Source organism: Sinohyriopsis cumingii, chromosome 3, assembly GCF_028554795.1.
Source record: "Sinohyriopsis cumingii isolate HCF-2022 chromosome 3, ASM2855479v2, whole genome shotgun sequence".
Classification (NCBI taxonomy): Eukaryota; Metazoa; Mollusca; class Bivalvia; order Unionida; family Unionidae; genus Sinohyriopsis; species Sinohyriopsis cumingii.
The window spans coordinates 152,576,033-152,590,569 of NC_142963.1; the positions used below are offsets into that span (position 1 = coordinate 152,576,033).

Below are 14,537 nucleotides of genomic sequence, written 5' to 3' on the forward strand. Positions count from 1 at the left end.
ATAACATCCAAATGTAATCACAGTGCATGATGTTTGATAACATCCAAATGTAATCAAAGTGCATGATGTTTGATAACATCCAAATGTAATCACAATGCATGTTTGATAACATCCAAATGTAATCACAGTGCATGATGTTTGATAACATCCAAATGTAATCACAGTGCATGATGTTTGATAACATCCAAATGTAATCAAAGTGCATGATGTTTGATAACATCCAAATGTAATCACAATGCATGTTTGATAACATCCAAATGTAACTGCAGTGCATGATGTTTGATAACATCCAAATGTAATCACAGTGCATGATGTTTGATAACATCCAAATGTAATCAAAGTGCATGATGTTTGATAACATCCAAATATAATCACAGTGCATGATGTTTGATAACATCCAAATGTAATCACAGTGCATGATGTCTGATAACATCCAAATGTAATCACAGTGCATGATGTTTGATAACATAAGATGCACCAATAAAATTCTAAACAAATTCAGAAGTGTTGCATAGCTTTTCTTAGAGAATATAACAAGAAAGAAAGACAGAGAGAGAGATGGAGAGAGCAGACGTACATGTTTTCTGGGCACTCTCTTGGTTTTTTCAATCTGTTTCCACCTTCTAAATAATTTCGGAGATCACCATTATCTACATCTGGATATGGGGTTACTCCCCTTGTCAAAAGTTCCCATAGCAACACTCCATATGACCACTGAAAAATAGGATGCATGTAAAAACCATGGTTTAATGTTCTTATTATTTTTAATTTTATGCCATATAATTTGGGGACAGCTACATTTTGATTAGCAAAATTCAGTTAACAATGAAAACTTTAGTTACTGTCTCCCATAGTAACAGAAAAATCCCTACTTTCATTAAAAATAAATAACTTTTAGGTAAGAATAGTCTTGTATTTAAAAGTAATGTTGTTTTACTGCTAAAGTTTCTTATAAGTAAAATAAATGATCTTATTTTTCTGTGGTTTGTATAGTTCTCCTATAGTTAGCACAATAAAGGATGCTTAGTCTGTTTTTATCATTAATTGAATGCCATTTGCTGGTACACTGAAGGATGCCCAGTCTAATATTATCATTAATTAAATGCCATTTGCTGGTACACTGAAGGATGCTTAGTCTGTTTTTATCATTAATTGAATGCCATTTGCTAGTACACTGACTTGAGGTTTATCTTGAGAGCAAACCCATTGACAACTTCTGCAAAATAATGGATTCTCTGAGGCAGATTTTAATGCCAATGTTTACATACCGAATCACTTCTACTGGTGAATTCCAGGTTGTCTATACTCTCAGGTGCCAACCATTTAATCAACGTAGAGGGTTTTACACCATCTGTGTGGTACTGTTCCGATGAATAAAGCTCTGCTGTCAGCCCATATCCCGATACTACCACCTTCTTTTCCAGGGTGACACTGAAATTTGGAGATTGATAAAAGCAATCAATACACATTATTTCTCTCATGACATGACTTAACCTCCAACCTAAAAATATGTGTCAAAAACCTGGGTGTGGGGATGTGGCTTTATTATTAGACAAATACATCAATAGTTTATACTTGACAAAATTATGTATGAATGGGAGTGTATGTGTCGGACGAACCTAAAGGATCAATTTTTCATGAGGCCATTCTATTTCACTCCAACTGGCCATGTCAATGTCTTCCATGCTGATTGTTCACATATATGTAATTCAGCTTAAAATATATAACAACTGATTCTGTCCTCAACTATCAGTTTAAAATTGGTCACAAATATGGGTTTTCTGAGTTGTATGTTTTAGGCATTGTTGTGCTCCATTTGGTAGCTGGAGCACTGCTATCAATGCATCAGTGAGAATGGGGCCTGCCTAGTTGCATTAAAACAGGTTTGAGAAATCCACAAGGAACAAGTCCTCAAATTATAAACATTACAATTCTTACACTCAAACTAGGGCTTAGAGCTGAGTGCAGGAGATCTCAGAGCCAGAATTGGTGACGTTCCTACCAGTTAAGTTTGACTGAAAGGCACGGTTACTTGTCCCATGCAAATGGTTGTTTATTTGTTTTATTGACTTCATTAGTGAGCAGTGGGATTATTTGTCCCACAAAAATGGTTGTTGGTTTGCCTTGTAGACTTCATTTAGAAACAGTCATCAAAAATAAAAATGACAGATATGGCAAATCACTGGTGCATGTGCAGCCTTAGACAGCAGAGTTCTAAAATTAACAGTGGCCTGGAAAGTGTAATGCTAATGCATTCAGACTGTGTCCCTGAGTAGCAAAAGTTACTGGAGGTTGGAAAGTGTAATGCTAATGCATTCAGATTGTGTCCATGAGTAACAAAAGTTATTGAAGGTTGGAAAGTGTAATAGTAATGCATTCAGACCATGTCCATGAGTAACAAAAGTTATTCAAGGTTGGAAAGTGTAATAGTAATGCATTCAGACTGTGTCCCTGACTTTTAAAAGATAGTGGATGTTGGAAAGTGTAACAGTAATGCATTCAGACAGTGTCCCTGAGTTCTAAAAGTTATTGAAGGTTGGAAAGTGTAATGGTAATGTATTCAGACTGTGTCCCAGAGTTCTAAAAGTTACTGAAGGTTGGAAAGTGTAATAGTAATGCATTCAGACTGTGTCCCTGAGTAACAAAAGTTATTGATGGTTGGAAAGTGTAATGTTAATGCATTCAGACTGTGTCCCTGAGTTCTAAAAGATAGTGGATGTTGGAAAGTGTAATAGTAATGCATTCAGACTGTGTCCCAGAGTTCTAAAAGTTATTGAAGGTTGGAAAGTGTAATAGTAATGCATTCAGACTGTGTCCCTGAGTAACAAAAGTTATTGAAGGTTGGAAAGTGTAACAGTAATGCATTCAGACTGTGTCCCTGAGTAACAAAAGTTACTGAAGGTTGGAAAGTGTAACAGTAATGCATTCAGCCTGTGTCCCTGAGTTCTAAAAGTTACTGAAGGTTGGAAAGTGTAATAGTAATGCATTCAGACTATGTCCCTGAGTTCTAAAAGATAGTGGATGTTGGAAAGTGTAATAGTAATGCATTCAGACTGTGTCCCTGAGTTCTAAAAGTTATTGAAGGTTGGAAAGTGTAATAGTAATGCATTTAGATTATGTCCCCGAGTTCTAAAAGATAGTGGATGTTGGAAAGTGTAATAGTAATGCATTCAGACTGTGTCCCTGAGTTCTAAAAGTTATTGAAGGTTGGAAAGTGTAATAGTAATGCATTCAGACTGTGTCCCTGAGTAACAAAAGTTATTGAAGGTTGGAAAGTGTAATGGCAATGTATTCAGACTGTGTCCCTGAGTTCTAAAAGTTATTGAAGGTTGGAAAGTGTAATAGTAATGCATTCAGACTGTGTTCCTGAGTAACAAAAGTTATTGAAGGTTGGAAAGTGTAATAGTAATGCATTCAGACTGTGTCCCTGAGTTCTAAAAGTTATTGAAGGTTGGAAAGTGTAATGGTAATGTATTCAGACTGTGTCCCAGAGTTCTAAAAGTTACTGAAGGTTGGAAGGTGTAATATTAATGCATTCAGACTGTGTCCCTGAGTAACAAAAGTTATTGATGGTTGGAAAGTGTAATAGTAATGCATTCAGACTGTGTCCCTGAGTTCTAAAAGATAGTGGATGTTGGAAAGTGTAATAGTAATGCATTCAGACTGTGTCCCTGAGTTCTAAAAGTTATTGAAGGTTGGAAAGTGTAATAGTAATGCATTCAGACTGTGTCCCTGAGTAACAAAAGTTATTGAAGGTTGGAAAGTGTAATAGTAATGCATTCAGACTATGTCCATGAGTTCTAAAAGTTATTGAAGGTTGGAAAGTGTAATAGTAATGCATTCAGACTGTGTCCCCGAGTTCTAAAAGTTACTGGAGGTTAGAAAGTGTAATGTTAATGCATTTAGACTGTGTCCCTGAGTTCTAAAAGTTACTGAAGGTTGGAAAGTGTAATAGTAATGCGTTCAGACTGTGTCCATGAGTTCTAAAAGTTATTGAAGGTTGGAAAGTGTAATAGTAATGCATTCAGACTGTGTCCCTGAGTCCTAAAAGTTATTGGAGGTTGGAAAGTGTAATGTTAATGCATTCAGACTGTGTCCATGAGTTCTAAAAGTTATTGGAGGTTGGAAAGTGTAATAGTAATGCATTCAGACTGTGTCCATTAGTTCTAAAAGTTATTGGAGGTTGGAAAGTGTAACAGTAATGCATTCATACTTTGTCCATGAGTTCTAAAAGTTACTGGAGGTTGGAAAGTGTAATAGTAATGCATTCAGACTGTGTCCATGAGTTCTAAAAGTTATTGGAGGTTGGAAAGTGTAATAGTAATGCATTCAAACTGTGTCTCTGAGTTCTAAAAGTTACTGGAGGTTGGAAAGTGTAATGGTAATGCATTCAGACTCTGTCCCAGAGTCCTAAAAGTGCAGCCACTTTAGGTTCCCCATTATGCAAATTTACACAAAAAGACACATAAACAAATATAAAAAGACACATTACAGACTTACAGACAGTTCCTTGCACTCAGATTCCTGTGGACAATGTATAATCCTTCCAGGTAAGCCATTCCCTCTGCCACCTGGACGCCCATTTCCAACAACTCTAGTACTATCAAATTCTGAGGAAAGAAATAAACAAGACAAGTGTCAACCTAAATAATACCAAACAACAACAATACATGATATGAAATGACAATATTACACAATATCAACTGACAACATTACATAATATCAACTGACAACATTACATAATATTAACTGACAACATTGCACAATACCAACTGACATTACATAATATCAACAGACATTACATAATATCAACTGACAACATTACATAATACCAACTGACAACATTACACAATACCAACTGACAACATTACATAATATGAACTGACAACATTACATAATATATGCTGACAACATTAAATAATATAAACTGACAACATTACATCAATCAATTATTTAAAGAGTACCAGATGGGTTTATAAAGCATGAAATTTTAAGTAAATATTTCAAAACAAATTGTAAATGCATCAGGTTGGCTTATCATCAAAAATGGATTTATAATTAGATAAATATGGTATGGCTATCTTCCAAGAAATTAACATATCAATATATAAAATATACCAAACTGACCTAATTACAACATTGTCTTTTTAATGTATAAAATAATATACACCAAACTGACCTAATTACAACATTGTCTTTTTAATGTATAAAATAATATAGACCAAAGTGACCTAATTACAAGTCTTTTTAATGTACAAAATATATACCAAAGTGACCTAATTACTAAATTGTCTTTTTAATGTATAAAATAATGTATACCAAAGTGACCTACTTACTGCATTGTCTTTTTAAAGTATAAAATAATTGATACCAAAGTGACCTAATTATTTCATTATCTAACCTGTATATAAAGGAGAGAGAGAGAAAGAAACTATTACAGATATATGCACCAATAAAGATATATATGGTTAGTTCATTTGTCATATCACTCTATTTTCACAAAAAGAATTATTGGAATCAATCTAAGATCACAAAGATAATTATCTGAATCACTCAAAGATCAATAAGTTCATTATTTCACATCAATCTGAAATCTCCAAGTTCATTATTCATGGCACTCAAAGTTCCTCTCATCTAAAATTGATGAAATTAAGATTTGATGTTTTCATGTCATTCTTTAATGTGATAAAACTGAAAGCAGAGATCCACAATGACACAAATAACTACTTAAGTCAAGTGAAATGTTCAAAATAGCTTCTAAAGTTTTTATAATTGATAATCTGTTTTCTTATTGACCTTAACACATATACACTGCACCCCTTTTATTTGTGATTCCATGGATTCAAAGTTTCTTCAGCGGAACCAGTATAAAATCTGTTTGATGTATTTATAAAAGTAATCTGAGAATGAGATTAAGAAGTACAGCCAAAAATAAGTGATATATTTATACAACCCTAATGATGAGATAACAAAATACATCAATGAATCCGTCTGATGTATTTATACAAGTACTCTGAGGATGTAATTCAGAAATACAACCGAGAATCAGTCTGCTATAGTTATACAAGTACCTGAAATGCAGTTCAGTTTAATATATTTACTCTGAGACTGAGATTCAGAAATATAACCGAAAATCAGTCTGCTATATTTAATCAAGTACCCGGAATGTGATTCAGAAATAGTCTAGAATCAGTTTAATATATTTACTCTTTGACTGAGATTCAGAAGTACGGCTTAGCACTAGTTACCTTGTTAGAATCCCTGACGTATGTTTTTAGATCCCCATTTTGAGCATATGGTGCAATGATCGTAGGGTCGTCTGAGGGGCTGACACAAGCCCCCAAAAGTGGTAAGACCCCTGGATGTTGAAGATCCCTGTATCTGACACAGGTCTGAAGAAATTTGGATACACTATCTGCATCTGTCTGATTTCCTGTAAAAGATCAGCAGTTAATAAAAGAATATTTGTACTGTATGCACATGGTGTATTCAACATCTTATAATCTTTGTATTGCATGCACATGTTGTATACATCTTATAATCTTTGTACTGTATGCACATGGTGTATACAACATCTTACAATCTTTGTACTGTATGCACATAGTGTATACATCTTATAATCTTTGTACTGTATGCACATGGTGTATACAACATCTTATAATCTTTGTACTGTATGCACATGGTGTATTCAACATTTTATAATCTTTGTATTGCATACATATGGTGTATACAACATCTTACAATCTTTGTACTGTATGCATATGGTGTATACAACATCTTACAATCTGTGGACTGCATGCACATGGTGTATACAATATCTTATAATCTTTGTATTGCATGCACAAGGTGAATACATCTTTTAATCTTTCTATTGTAGGCACATGGTGTATACAACATCTTATAATCTTTGTACTGTATGCACATGGTGTATACAACATCTTACAATCTTTGTACTGTATGCATATGGTGTATACAACATCTTATATTCTTTGTATTGGATGAACATGGTGTATACAATATCTTATAATCTTTGTATTGCATGCACATGGTGTATACAACATCTTACAATCTTTGTATTGTATGCACATAGTGTATACAACATCTTTTAATCTTTGTATTGTATGCACATGGTGTATACAACATCTTACAATCTTTGTATTGTATGGACATGGTGTATACAACATCTTACAATCTTTGTACTGTATGCACATGGTGTATACAACATCTTACAATCTTTGTACTGTACGCACATGGTGTATATAACATCTTTCAATCTTTGTATTGTATGCTCGTGGTGTATACAACATCTTATAATCTTTGTATTCTTTGCACATAGTGTATATAACATCCTTCAATCTTTGTATTGTATGCACATGGTGTATACAACATATAATAATCTTTGTACTGTATGCACATGGTGTATACAACATTTATAATCTTTGTATTGTATGCACATGGTGTATATAACATCCTTCAATCTTTGTATTGTATGCACATGGTGTATACAACATATAATAATATTGTACCGTATGCACATGGTGTATACAGCATATTATAATCTTTGTATTGTATTCACATGGTGTATATAACATCCTTCAATCTTTGTATTGTATGCACATGGTGTATACAACATATAATAATCTTTGTACTGTATGCACATGGTGTATACAACATTTATAATCTTTGTATTGTATGCACATGGTGTATATAACATCCTTCAATCTTTGTATTGTATGCACATCGTGTATACAACATATAATAATCTTTGTACTGTATGCACATGGTGTATACAACATCTTATAATCTCTGTATTGTATGCACATGGTGTATACAACATTTATAATCTTTGTATTGTATACACATGGTGTATATAACATCCTTCAATCTTTGTATTGTATGCACATGGCATATATAACATCCTTAAATCTTTCTATTATATGCGCATGGTGTATACAACATATAATAATCTTTGTACTGTATGCACATGGTGTATACAACATTTATAATCTTTGTACTGTATGCACATGGTGTATATGACATCCTTCAATCTTTGTACTGTATGCACATGGTATATACAACATTTATAATCTTTGTATTGTATGCACATGGTGTATATAACATCCTTCAATCTTTGTACTGTATGCACATGGTGTATACAACATTTATAATCTTTGTACTGTATGCACATGGTGTATATAACATCCTTCAATCTTTGTACTGTATGCACATGGTGTATACAACATTTATAATCTTTGTATTGTATGCACATGGTGTATATAACATCCTTCAATCTTTGTACTGTATGCACATGGTGTATACATTTATAATCTTTGTACTGTATGTACATGGTGTATATAACATCCTTCAATCTTTGTACTGTATGCACATGGTGTATACAACATTTATAATCTTTGTATTGTATGCACATGGTGTATATAACATCCTTCAATCTTTGTACTGTATGCACATGGTGTATACAACATTTATAATCTTTGTATTGTATGCACATGGTGTATATAACATCCTTCAATCTTTGTATAGTATGCACATGGTGTATACAACATATAATAATCTTTGTACTGTATGCACATGGTGTATACAGCATATTATAATCTTTGTATTGTATGCACATGGTGTATATAACATCTTATAATCTTTGTACTGTATGCACATGGTGTATACAACATCTTATAATCTTTGTATTGTATGCACATGGTGTATATAACATCCTTCAATCTTTGTATTGTATGCACATGGTGTATACAACATATAATAATCTTTGTACTGTATGCACATGGTGTATATAACATCTTTCAATCTTTGTATCGTATGCACATGGTGTATATAACATCTTATAATCTTTGTACTGTATGCACATGGTGTATACAACATCTTATAATCTTTGTACTGTATGCACATGGTGTATATAACATCTTAGAATCTTTGTACTGTATGCACATGGTGTATACAACATCTTATAATCTTTGTATTGTATGCACATGGTGTGTATATAACATCCTTCAATCTTTGTATTGTATGCACATGGTGTATACAACATATAATAATCTTTGTACTGAATGCACATGGTGTATACAGCATATTATAATCTTTGTATTGTATGCACATGGTGTATACAACATCTTACAATCTTTGTACTGTATGTACATGGTGTATATAACATCTTTTAATCTTTGTATTGTATGCACATGGTGTATATAACATCTTATAATCTTTGTACTGTATGCACATGGTGTATACAACATCTTATAATCTTTGTACTGTATGCACATGGTGTATACATCTTATAATCTTTGTATTGTATGCTCATGGTGTATACAACATCTTATAATCTTTGTACTGTATGCACATGGTGTATACAACATCTTATAATCTTTGTACTGTATGCACGTGGTGTATACAACATCTTATAATCTTTGTACTGTATGCTCATGGTGTATACAACATCTTATAATCTTTGTACTGTATGCACATGGTGTATACAACATCTTATAATCTTTGTACTGTATGCACATAGTGTATACAACATCTTATAATCTTTGTACTGTATGCACATGGTGTATACAATATCTTTCGTTTCCTTCCTTTTCAATGTTTGATTCAAAGCGCGAGTGAGGAAGGTAAAATTTTGAGGAAGAGTAGTAAATACCATTTCAAAGTGAAATCTAGCTGATTGTGTCACATGAATTTTACTTGCAAGAGCATCATTTGATGTTACAGGTAAGAATGGTAACTCTGTTTTCAAGTGGAGGTGAAAATTACATTTCCTGACTGTGGACAGGATTAATGTACTAACTAATGAAAAAGTAATATTTTATATCCACAACTGGGGATTTTCTTTCTCCATAAAGAAGGCACTACTTGCCATGCATCATTGTAACCCTACCCCTAACTCACCTTGCATAATTGTAACCCTACCCTTAACTCAACTTGCATCATTGTAACCCTACCCCTAACTCACCTTGCATCATTGTAACCCTACCCCTAACTCACCTTGCATCATTGTAACCCTACCCCTAATTCACCTTGCATCATTGTAACCCTACCCCTAACTCACCTTGCATCATTGTAACCCTACCCCTAACTCACCTTGCATCATTGTAACCCTAACCCTAATTCACTTTGCATCATTGTAACCCTACCCCTAACTCACCTTGCATCATTGTAACCCTACCCCTAACTCACCTTGCATCAATGTAACGGTAACCCTAACTCACCTTGCATCATTGTAACCCTACCCCTAACTCACCTTGCATCATTGTAACGGTAACCCTAACTCACCTTGCATCATTGTAACGGTAACCCTAACTCACCTTGCATCGTTGTAACGGTAACCCTAACTCACCTTGCATCATTGTAACCCTAACACTAACTCACCTTGCATCATTGTAATGGTAACCCTAACTCACCTTGCATCATTGTAACAGTAACCCTAACTCACCTTGCATCATTGTAACGGTAACCCTAACTCACCTTGCATCATTGTAATGGTAACCCTAACTCACCTTGCATCATTGTAACGGTAACCCTAACTCACCTTGCATCATTGTAACGGTAACCCTAACTCACCTTGCATCACTGTAACCCTAACACTAACTCACCTTGCATCATTGTAACGGTAACCCTAACTCACCTTGCATCACTGTAATGGTAACCCTAACTCACCTTGCATCATTGTAACGGTAACCCTAACTCACCTTGCATCATTGTAATGGTAACCCTAACTCACCTTGCATCATTGTAACGGTAACCCTAACTCACCTTGCATCATTGTAACAGCGACATCTACTGGATTTTCTTCATCATTCCTGGAATATGTTGCTTTATATGTCACTCCAAAGTTACCTACAAAAATATACACAAAAGAAAATATTATGAAAATGACCCTAACAAAGCAGACAAACAATCTAAATAACTTACACAGCAGACAAACTATCCAAATAACTTATACAGCTGGCAGACTATCTCAATAACTTATAGAGCAGACCATCTGTCTAATTAAATTACACAGCAGGTAGCCTATCAAAACAACTTACAATGGCACTATGATGCATTTGATTTTCTTGTAGATATTATTTCAAAAGCATTTCTCTCTCCTTCTGAATGATCTATTACTTCAATGGCAATCTATTATCTATCCTTATGATTGGTCTATTATTTCAATGGCAATCTATCTCTTACCTTCTGATTGGTCTATTATTTCAATGGCAATCTATCTCTCGCCTTCTGATTGGTCTATTATTTCAATGGCAATCCACTTCTTACCTTCTGATTGGTCTATTATTTCAACAGCAATCTACTTCTCTCCTTCTGATTGATCTATCATTTCAACAGCATTATATCTGTCTTTCTCTCCTTATGATTCAGCCATCATAAAAATGTTGTACTTTATTGCATTATTAGAATCTTTACATTTTTCAATACAAATCTTGGATATATTTCTTGATTACAGATTAAAGACATGTGAAATCACCTTGATTACAGATTAGAGACATGTGAAATCACCTTGATTACAGATTAGAGACATGTGAAATCACCTTGATTACAGATTAGAGACATGTGAAATCACCTTGATTAGATTAAAGACATGTGAAATCACCTTGATTACAGATTAGAGACATGTGAAATCACCTTGATTACAGATTAAAGACATGTGAAATCACATTGATTACAGATCAGAGACATGTGAAATCACCTTGATTACAGATTAAAGACATGTGAAATCACCTTGATTACAAATTAGAGACATGTGAAATCACCTTGATTAGATTAGAGACATGTGAAATCACCCTGATTACAGATCAGAGACATGTGAAATCACCTTGATTAGATTAGAGACATGTGAAATCACCTTGATTAGAGACATGTGAAATCACCTTGATTAGATTAAAGACATGTGAAATCACCTTGATTAGATTAAAGACATGTGAAATCACCTTGATTACAGATTAAAGACATGTGAAATCACCTTGATTACAGATCAGAGACATGTGAAATCACCTTGATTACAGATTAAAGACATGTGAAATCAGCTTGATTACAGATTAGAGACATGTGAAATCACCTTGATTAGATTAGAGACATGTGAAATCACCTTGATTACAGATCAGAAACATGTGAAATCACCTTGATTAGATTAGAGACATGTGAAATCATCTTGATTACAGATCAGAGACATGTGAAATCACCTTGATTACAGATTAGAGACATGTGAAATCACATTGACTACAGATTAGAGACATGTGAAATCACCTTGATTAGATTAAAGACATGGGAAATCACCTTGATTATAGATTAAAGACATGTGAAATAACCTTGATTGCGGATCAGAGACATGTGAAATCACCTTGATTACAGATTAAAGACATGTGAAATCACCTTGATTACAGATTAGAGACATGTGAAATCACCTTGATTAGATTAGAGACATGTGAAATCACCTTGATAAGATTAGAGACATGTGAAATCACCTTGATTAGATGAGAGATATGTGAAATCACCTTGATTAGATTAAAGACATGTGAAATCACCTTGATTAGATTAAAGACATGTGAAATCACCTTGATTACAGATTAAAGACATGTGAAATCACCTTGATTACAGATTAGAGACATGTGAAATCACCTTGATTAGATTAGAGACATGTGAAATCACCTTGATTACATATCAGAGACATGTGAAATCACCTTGATTAGATTAGAGACATGTGAAATCACCTTGATAAGATTAGAGACATGTGAAATCACCTTGATTACAGATCAGAGACGTGAAATCACCTTGATTAGATTAGAGACATGTGAAATCACCTTGATTAGATTAGAGACATGTGAAATCACCTTGATTAGATTAGAGACATGTGAAATCACCTTGATTAGATCAGAGACATGTGAAATCACCTTGATTAGATTAGAGACATGTGAAATCACCTTGATTACATATCAGAGACATGTGAAATCACCTTGATTAGATTAGAGACCTGTGAAATCACCTTGATAAGATTAGAGACATGTGAAATCACCTTGATTACAGATCAGAGACATGTGAAATCACCTTGATTACAGATTAAAGACATGTGAAATCACCTTGATTACAGATTAGTGACATGTGAAACCATCTTGATTACAGATCAGAGAAATGTGAAATCACCTTGATTACAGATTAAAGACATGTGAAATCACCTTGATTAGATTAGAGACATGTGAAATCACCTTGATTAGATTAAAGACATGTGAAATCACCTTGATTACAGATTAAAGACATGTGAAATCACCTTGATTACAGATCAGAGACATGTGAAATCACCTTGATTACAGATTAAAGACATGTGAAATCACCTTGATTAGATTAGAGACATGTGAAATCACCTTGATTACAGATCAGAGACATGTGAAATCACCTTGATTAGATTGGAGACATGTGAAATCACCTTCATAAGATTAGAGACATGTGAAATCACCTTGATTAGATGAGAGACATGTGAAATCACCTTGATTAGATTAGAGACATGTGAAATCACCTTGATTAGATTAAAGACATGTGAAATCACCTTGATTACAGATCAGAGACATGTGAAATCACCTTGATTACAGATTAAAGACATGTGAAATCACCTTGATTACAGATTAGAGATATGTGAAATCACCTTGATTAGATTAGAGACATGTGAAATCACCTTGATTACAGATCAGAGACATGTGAAATCACCTTGATTACAGATTAAAGACATGTGAAATCACCTTGATTAGATTAGAGACATGTGAAGTCACCTTGATTAGATTAGAGACATGTGAAATCACCTTGATTACAGATCAGAGACATGTGAAACCACCTTGATTAGATTAGAGACATGTGAAATCACCTTGATTACAGATAAGAGACATGTGAAATCACCTTGATTACAGATCAGAGACATGTGAAATCACCTTGATTACAGATTAGAGACATGTGAAGTCACCTTGATTACAGATCAGAGACATGTGAAATCACCTTGATTACAGATTAAAGACAAGTGAAATCACCTTGATTACAGATTAAAGACAAGTGAACTCACCTTGATTACAGATTAAAGACATGTGAAATCACCTTGATTACAGATTAGAGACATGTGAAATCACCATGATTAGATTAAAGATGTGTGAAATCACATTGATTAGATTAGAGACATGTGAAATCACCTTGATTAGATTAGAGACATGTGAAATCACCTTGATTACAGATCAGAGACATGTGAAATCACCTTGATTACAGATTAAAGACATGTGAAATCACCTTGATTAGATTAGAGACATGTGAAATCACCTTGATTACAGATAAGAGACATGTGAAATCACCTTGATTACAGATCAGAGACATGTGAAATCACCTTGATTACAGATTAGAGACATGTGAAATCACCTTGATTACAGATCAGAGACATGTGAAATCACCTTGATTACAGATTAAAGACAAGTGAAATCACCTTGATTACAGATTAAAGACATGTGAAATCACCTTGATTACAGATTAGAGACATGTGAAAT

At 33.9% G+C, this 14,537-nt stretch overlaps 1 protein-coding gene across 1 annotated transcript in view; it reads right to left on the bottom strand.

Annotated features, from left to right (window-relative positions):
- Positions 1–14,537, bottom strand: part of LOC149804167 (uncharacterized) — a 177,339-nt gene that overhangs the window by 14,514 nt on the left and 148,288 nt on the right. Inside the window, exons 24-28 of the mRNA XM_089954054.1 lie at positions 10,780–10,863; positions 6,249–6,433; positions 4,501–4,610; positions 1,269–1,431; positions 578–714 (exon numbers count right to left, since the gene is read on the bottom strand). Coding sequence (XP_089810180.1) covers positions 578–714; positions 1,269–1,431; positions 4,501–4,610; positions 6,249–6,433; positions 10,780–10,863 — 679 coding nt within the window. The remainder of the gene's footprint in view (positions 1–577; positions 715–1,268; positions 1,432–4,500; positions 4,611–6,248; positions 6,434–10,779; positions 10,864–14,537) is intronic.